This window comes from Sinocyclocheilus grahami, unplaced genomic scaffold (genome assembly GCF_001515645.1).
Source record: "Sinocyclocheilus grahami isolate Dianchi unplaced genomic scaffold, SAMN03320097.WGS_v1.1 scaffold16.1, whole genome shotgun sequence".
NCBI classification, from domain to species: domain Eukaryota; kingdom Metazoa; phylum Chordata; class Actinopteri; order Cypriniformes; family Cyprinidae; genus Sinocyclocheilus; species Sinocyclocheilus grahami.
Genome location: NW_015505195.1, coordinates 2,351,568 through 2,360,104, shown reverse-complemented (window position 1 = coordinate 2,360,104; position 8,537 = coordinate 2,351,568). Strand labels below are relative to the sequence as shown.

Here is an 8,537-nt window from a genome sequence, read left to right as displayed (position 1 = left end):
AAAATACCACAGACCTGACGTATTTTGTGGACATTAAATACATATTTATTTTAATATTTATGCAAACATTACAACGTTTAAATGCAATATCAAATATATGATCAAAATCTAGTTAGTCAAGATAATGTATCTCAAGAAGGCTACTTTGGCACTGTTGATGAAGTAACGCTGTGTTGTATGTCACTGGAGTGTCCACACCTCTTTTGTACAGATGGAAGTCAATGATGGACTGCCAGTACGGGGAAGTGCATTTAAAGTGAACAGCCTCTCCGGCTGAATAGGTGTAGAAGCGAGACTGAATTGACAAGGTTGGGGCTAGAAGTTTTCCTGGTTGGAGAAAAAATTATGAACCACTACAAACAAACACAGGTTGCGTAAAACAAAATACAAATCTTTCGGAGTGTCCACACCTCTTTTGTACAGATGGAAGTCAATGACGGACTGCCAGTACGGGGAAGTGCATTTAAAGTGAACAGCCTCTCCGGCTGAATAGGTGTAGAAGCGAGACTGAATTGACAAGGTTGGGGCTAGAAGTTTTCCTGGTTGGAGAAAAAATTATAAACCACTACAAACAAACACAGGTTGCGTAAAACAAAATACAAATCTTTCAAACGCTCTCATACCTGTGCACTCCACTCCAGCATCCTCACTGTGCATACACACGTCATCATTGAGGGAGCGTTCACACAGATCCAGGGCAAACTCGTCACCCGAGCATTTCACATTCCTCCACAGCACCTCTCCACCGGCCCGTCCGAAACGAGCGCCACCTGGAATGTCCAACACAAAGCCGCAGTCGAGCTCTCTACAAACCACTGCGGCATCCTCCAGATCCCAACCATGCTGGCACACAGTGCCCCACTGGTGCCCATAACGCACCTCCACTCTACCCGAGCACCGCTCACCCGGTTTTTCATTCACAAGCCTGGTGATCGGGTCGTCTGTGGAAATAATGGGAACGAACCAGTGTTATTATCCTTAGCTGAAACTAAAATTGCAAGAAAAAAAAGAAATAATACTACAATTAAGAGAAATACTACAACTATTGAAAATGAAACTTAAAATTATAATTTGAAATATTGAAATAAAAGCTAAATAGTATTATAAAACCCCCAAAAACGAATAAAGCAAATGACAAAATTACTAAAACTGAAATGAAAACAGAAAATGTAAAAATAAAACCCAATTCAAAATATCAATTAATACTATAATTTCAAATTCATATTTTAAGATTGATCAGTGGCTTAGAATAGGGCTTCTCAAACTTCCATTCACAGAATGTTTGACAGAAAAAAAGTACATTTAAAATGTTTTTCTAATATTGAATAGATTAGTTTTTTTTTATTATAGAATATATATATATATATATATATATATGCTTATATAATATATATGCTTTTGTATTTTTGGAAGGGGACCATCACATTTGGGAGTCCTTGAAATATAATAGTTTGAAAACCCCAAGATGTAGACAACAACATAAAGTCAATAACTCACCAAAGGCATGAACATCTTCAACAGCAACAGTGCATCCTGTTAAAAATGACAATAGTTAAGGGTACGTTCAAATATTTACATATTCATTCTAAAATTAAGAAACATTTAGCATGTTTTTAGGCTTTTTGGTTATCTGCAATTATACATGTTTCAAATGTACTATGGTTGCAGTTGCTGACAATGTTCAGTTCTCCTTAAAAAAAATATATATATATACTTTTTTTTTTAATAAGAGAAAAAATATACATAATACATTTTACTAACCAAGCATTACCAGGCCCAGAAGAATCCTCGACATTGTAGATTTCCCATGTAATGCAAGTGCCAGGGCTTTAGGCTAATTTAATAACTAAATGTCTCTAACTAAATGTCAGCAATCCAAAAGCTGACGGTTCCAGTGTGACTGCGAGGAGGACCAGGAGCAAGACGATGCATAGCACTTCAGTCTCCTCAGCTAGCTAGCTAGCTAGCTAACTAGCACTTCTGAATGCCTATACTCTTTCTGTTCGCCTCCATGTGATTTATACAAATGCATTATCTATCATAACTCATGCTTAAAAGCATAATAGTCGATAAATGCAAATAGCACATAACAATGTAGACACAAAAGCTGTAGAATCGAACGGCTAATATGCTAGCGTTGTTGCCCTAAAGTAAAGAGAGTTATTCGTAGAGCGAGATAAAAGAAATAACGTTGTATTTACAAAGCATTATCGAATAAATCTGTAGTTAGTCATGCTTTGTGAGTTGGTGTTCCCACAAAGAGCGTCATAATGCAGTCTGCGAATCGTGAACGAATCAATCTTTTGAATCGGATCTTTTCGCTAAAAAAAACTTTCCGAACAAACTGAATCAACAGAGCGAAACAACTCACAAGAGCATTTGCAGTGAAGCGAGGATTTGACTGATGGTGAGAAAAGTTACTTTTTACTGTACGTCTAAATTTTGTACCGCGAGTTTGTTTTCATAAATGACTTATTAAATTACAGCTAATATGTAAACACCAAAAACTGTTATTCAGGCTAGATTTAAATGAATGTTAAACGCAGATTCTATCTCGCTTCTAAATGACTCAATCTCATTAGCTGAAACATGGCAAATGACACATTAAATTACATAAACACCCTTATTAATAAACAGCATGTATTGAATGTAACTGGCCACCAGGGTGTCCAGGACTACGTGATGACGTATACGTCGGATGCACAAGAATCACGGAATTGTCTTTTTAACTGATTCTTTGGAATGAACCGTTCATATGAGTCGATTCGAAGTAATGAGTCAGACGTCCCATTATTCAGATGAGGAGAATGTAACGTTACTGTAGGTGTTTACAGTTCTACGACGTTGCGCAAGATCTGCGGCACAAAAACGTTCACGCTGATTTGCCTCAAGGCTTAAAACAATTTTAGGCTTAGATGTGGAAAAATAATACACTCAGACGCTTAATTTAATGACACCATACATTTAAATAGCACCCAGCAATGAGATCTACAGTATTACAATTTTATGAATCCAACTGACAGTTAAAATATCATCAATTAGTATTAGCTGGAACATTAGAACCATAACTTTTACATAAGACCTTGACTTTTATATAAAACCATGACTTTTACATAAGACTGCTTTGACAACTATTCAGGGGTAAGAATGTATGTGAATAAGCTTGTGGCAACATCATGTGGATAAAATGATAATTACAACACTTACAGCTTTATTCTCCAAACCACTTACCCTCTGTAGTCTGCAGGGTCGCGACGCGTGTACATTTTACTACTAATAATACATTTTTATTGTTAATAATACATTTTATTTATTAAAATACTGGGTTACACTTTACTTGAAGGGGTGTGCATAAGACTGACATGACACCTTCATAATCATGACATGACACATGTCATGAATATGAAGGGTTTTTATGCATGTTTATGACAACTGTCATTAAGTGTCATTCACTCAGTTATGTAATTTTTAATGCAAAGATGACATTGTTTGAGATGTCTTTCTTATGGGCTATGGTTAGGGGTAAGGGTAGGAATAAGGTTAGGTCAAATAATGTCATATTTGCATTAAAAATTACATAACTGAGTGAATGACACTTAATGACAGTTGTCATAAACATGCATAAAAACCCTTCATATTCATGACATGTGTCATGTCATGATTATGAAGGTGTCATGTCAGTCTTATGCACACCCCTTCAAGTAAAGTGTTACCAAATACTGTAATAAATATTTGTTAAAATTAGTTAATAAAAATACAACTGTTCATTCATCGTCAGTGTTAGCTCAGGTCCAGCTTTACAACAGATACCATTTTTGACTTTAATAATGCATTAATAAATGCTTGAAATTAACATTAACTAAGATGAATAAATGTTTTAGAAGTATATTTCATAGTTCATGTTAACTACAGTAGTTAACTAATGTTAACAAATACAAACTTATTGTAAAGTGCACCTGATATTAAGACATTGACTTTTACAGTGTTACAGAAAGCTACAGCTTAAAGATTTATGTAAAAAAAAAAAATTAATTAAACGAAACAAAAGTAGACAAATAAACATTCATAAAAACCCACACAATGATTTAATTTACTCGGGCTGTCTTCACAAACACCTTTGTTGTGTCATGCAAATATGTTTGTGAATGACGTTTAATTCCAGATACTACTTTAGAGACTTTAACCCGGAAAAGTTCAACGGCTCAAAAGAACTTGTTCCTTGTTGATTTCACGTTCCCTATTCAAATCGTGCAACTTCTAAATAATTTCCCTCGTTTTAATTAGATCCCAGACCCAAATTCACGTAGTTTAGATATTGTGAGGGTGACCCCACTATTACCTGGAACAAGGTTATCACTTTAATCCAAACTCCAAACTTAAATTTTGAAAACTTAAAACATTTTGTAACATGATATTGATGTACCATTTTCATGGTGAAGTGACGTGACATGTGGCCAAGTATGGTGGCCCTTCTATCGTGCAAGATAGTGCTCTGCATTTATCCCATCCAAAGTGCCCACACACAGCAGTGAACACACACACCGTGAACACACACCCGGAACAGTGGGCAGCCATTTTTTGCTGCGGCGTCCGGGGAGCAGTTGGGGGTTTGGTGCCTGGTGATATTGAAGGTGGAAGAGAGCACTGTACATTCATTCCCCCCCACCTACAATCCCTGCCGGTACGAGACTCGAACCCACAACCTTTGGGTTACGAGTCCGACTCTCTAACCATTAGGCCACAACTTCCCCCTGGTAATGCAATGTTTGATTTTAAAATGAGTTTCAAAGGATGACTTTTGAGATTTAAAGTTTTCAATTGATACATAATGTCTGATGATTTCTAAAGTGTGACAGAGCAAAAGGCAACAACGAAGCCTTTTTTTTGACAAAGGTCAGAACTCCTGTTATGATGTAGATTTTTGAGGTGCACTCTTGTCATAAATTTCCTACATAGATATTTTACCAATGTTTTTGTAAAAAAAAATATTTAGGAGTCGTAGACCTTTCCAACGAAATATAGTTTGTCATGATTTGATTAGGATTTAATTGTAATATAGTGAAGTAAACTTAGGCGTCCCACAGAGGGGACGGGTGACAGTTAAAGGGTTAAATAATAAATATTTAAAAAAATGCACTTTTAATGATGACCAAAACAGGTTTATTCAACTATTTATAGCCAACTGGCTATATCTGCATCTTTCTTAAGAAGTGCAGGAGTTCAGGAGTAGTTTTCAGCCCATTCACGTGCATCATTCCGAGCACAACCGTTTCTTCTCTCACCGACCTACTTCTGTTTAATTGGATAAGCATTCAGTCTCTACCGAGAGAGAGAACGAGCGCGAGACCGGCTGGACCCACACCTGCACGTTCCTCGCTGACGTCACATAATAGAACAACCGTCGCGCTGTTCTGTTATGACGTTATAAAGCGCACTTTGGAAAATGTCCTCGCGACAGCGCCTCATAACATGCCCGGAGTGTCCCACGGCAGCGCAGGCGAACAACAGGTGGATTCCGAGGCCAATCCAGACCTGGAAGTAGCCATACTTCTGTGTCTCTCCGCCCCTATGAGTAACCATAGCAAAGCCACAGTAAAAGCCAGCGTACCGGAAAGAAGCTGAACGACGCGCTCGCGATATGGATCATTTCAGCGGTGACGTGACATTAGGAGCATTACGGACGAGACTGACCACTTACACGGTTCATTCGGAATTATGTCACTGTAACGTTACATCTGATATCGTCTTCTAATACACAGAGGCTGTTTATTTCCGTCCCAAGAGAGTGTTTGTAGACTTTTGGAGTCATGCCTGTCAGTAACGGATCGATGATGGATTTGCCCTCGGGATATGTGAAAGTAAAGGCGCATTACGGAGGGTGAGTGTTGTAAACTTTCACAGGGTTAATGTTTTAAAGTTGTCCAGCTTTGTTGTGGCGTCAAAGGTCGGAATATGCACGGCGTTTGGCAGTTTAATGCAAGCACAACATGCTTGCAAACGCACTCCCACACCTGACAAACTTTGACATCTTGAATGTTTCAATACTTCTTCAACGTAAGATCGATTTTTAAACAGCATATGTAGTATTTTAGAGACGTTGTCAGGTGAGGCAGTTTAAAACAATGCAGTTCACAATATCAGGCATGCCGTAAAACATCCAGGCCTTTTTTAAAATCTCAATTCTTAATATGTTCTTAATCTCTTAAATATGAAATATTGCTAATTATTTTTAAAGGCTCAATCAGTTATAATTATTCAAACGTTTTACATGTAAAGAAAGGATCAATATTCTTGAAAAAAAAAATCTGTGTATATAAAAAAATATAAAGTATGAAGACTCCAAAGCTGTTTTATTTTACTAGGAGTAGGTTGGGATCTTATGAGTGCCACCATATTGACATCACATGACCAGCCATGAAACGCAATCGACTAAGTTGCTGGTATGTTTTTGGTCAGCTAAAAGTAAACAATAACTTACTGAGTGCATCTTTAAATAGGAAATATTGTTGTGGTCTGAAGGTTGTATTCTTATTGCCACTTGTTGCTTAACACACCTCTCCTTTTCTATTGCATATAGTTGGCTGTAGCATACTTTTTTTTAAAAGAGGATTTTTATTAGTATTATAAAAGACAAGTTTCAGTCTTCATAATTCATAAAAATAATCTAGTAGATTACTTATAAAAATACCAAAAGCTTTGTTTTATTTTCTGATGCAACACATGACTTGAATTGACTGGACAGGTTTTGACCCCTACTGTGAATTCTGTCATTATACATTTTTTTTTAAACAACAGTGAATTGTTTCCTACTTGATGATCCTCTTCTGGCTTTAAAATCTAGGCTTTATATTTTGTTTAGATGTCCTTGGCTGAAAGTGGCCATGATGTAAGCAAGATAACAAACACGCACTGTCTGCATACATCACTGTGAATCATTGTTATAAATCAAATCATCACTCATATACGAACAGCATCAGTGCACAGCGGGTGATAAATAACGCCATTCGCCCACCATTTAGTCAACAATGTGAATGATATAGATTCGTTTCGAAACCTGTCTAAGTCGTAATAGCATTCTTAAAGGGAAAGTTCACAAGTTCAACATTTTGTCTTGATTTACTCACCCACCCTCATGTTGTTCCAGACCTGTATGAATTTCTTTCTTCTGCTGAACACAAAAGAAGATATTTTAAAGAGTGTTGATAACCTAATAGTTGCTGGTACCATTGGAAAAAAAAAAATACTGTGATGGCTACCAGCAACTTTTTGGTTACCAACATTCTTCAAAATATCTTCTTTTGTGTTCAACAGATGAAAGATATTCATAAATGTGAGTAAATTATGACAGAATTTCCATTTTTGGGTGAACTTTACCTTTAAGGAATTCACTCAAAAATTAAAATACTTTTATTATTTATAAAAAAATTCTATGACCCAAAAATATAAATTCTGTCATCTAGGGGTGCTCCCATTGATCGGCTACCGATCACTATCGGCCGATAATCGCTTTGGGATGATTGATCGGCAGTCTCTAAAAAGGCCGATCTCAAAAAAACAATCTATCCAATTTTAATTTATATTATTAATTGCTGTGGTCCGGCAGTGCGTTCATGAGCAGTGCGTCTGCAGCAGTGTAGTGATCCACACCGAGTCTATTGCTGTGCTGTAAGCACTGAATTAAAGTAACAGCGCATTTTTTGCAGTAAATATGAACATGGATTGACATGAAAATGTAGTAATTACACCATAAATGCATATTATTAAAGTCTACTGTGTTTCACAGTCAACACATATGGCTTTTTGGCTAGGTTTAAAGGAAAATAGCACTTTTAGATAAACAAGGCGATAATAGATGGCACTTGTGGAGGTAGGAAAACAAAGTTCTTTATGAACCGCAGGATTGGTTGTAATAAAGATTTCAATGCAAAAGGAAAGGCAGTAGAGCTGACTATTTCTGTCAATGGTAAGTTTGTGATAACGTAAGAAAAGTAGTTTAAATGTTTTGCCACTTGCTTGAGCAACTTAATATATATGTCATCTAGGGGTGCTCCCATTGATCGGCTACCGATCACTATCGGCCGATAATCGCTTTGGGATGATTGATCGGCAGAAAAACAATCTATCCAATTTTAATTTATATTATTAATTGCTGTGGTCCGGCAGTGCGTTCAGGAGCAGTGCGTCTACAGCAGTGTAGTGATCCACACCGAGTCTATTGCTGTGCTGTATGCACTGAATTAAAGTAACAGCGCATTTTTTGCAGTAAATATGAACATGGATTGACATGAAAATGTAGTAATTACACCATAAATGCATATTATTAAAGTCTACTGTGTTTCACAGTCAACACATATGGCTTTTTGGCTAGGTTTAAAGGAAAATAGCACTTTTAGATAAACAAGGCGATAATAGATGGCACTTGTGGAGGTAGGAAAACAAAGTTCTTTATGAACCGCAGGATTGGTTGTAATAAAGATTTCAATGCAAAAGGAAAGGCAGTAGAGCTGACTATTTCTGTCAATGGTAAGTTTGTGATA

At 36.7% G+C, this 8,537-nt stretch overlaps 2 protein-coding genes across 2 annotated transcripts in view; one reads left to right on the top strand and one right to left on the bottom strand.

The window, feature by feature from the left end:
• Window positions 1–315: 315 nt before the first annotated feature.
• Window positions 316–2,299, bottom strand: LOC107549794 (deleted in malignant brain tumors 1 protein-like). The gene is made up of 4 exons (XM_016230971.1): window positions 1,762–2,299; window positions 1,498–1,533; window positions 624–941; window positions 316–539 (listed from the first exon to the last, which is right to left on the bottom strand). The coding sequence occupies exons 1-4, from the start codon at window positions 1,793–1,795 to the stop codon at window positions 316–318; spliced, it is 612 nt and encodes a 203-aa protein (XP_016086457.1). The 5' UTR covers window positions 1,796–2,299.
• Window positions 2,300–5,384: 3,085 nt separating this feature from the next.
• LOC107548418 (protein kinase C zeta type-like) overlaps window positions 5,385–8,537 on the top strand; it is a 130,872-nt gene continuing 127,719 nt past the window's right edge. The window contains exon 1 of the mRNA XM_016229101.1: window positions 5,385–5,878. Coding sequence (XP_016084587.1) covers window positions 5,808–5,878 — 71 coding nt within the window. The 5' untranslated portion in view covers window positions 5,385–5,807. The remainder of the gene's footprint in view (window positions 5,879–8,537) is intronic.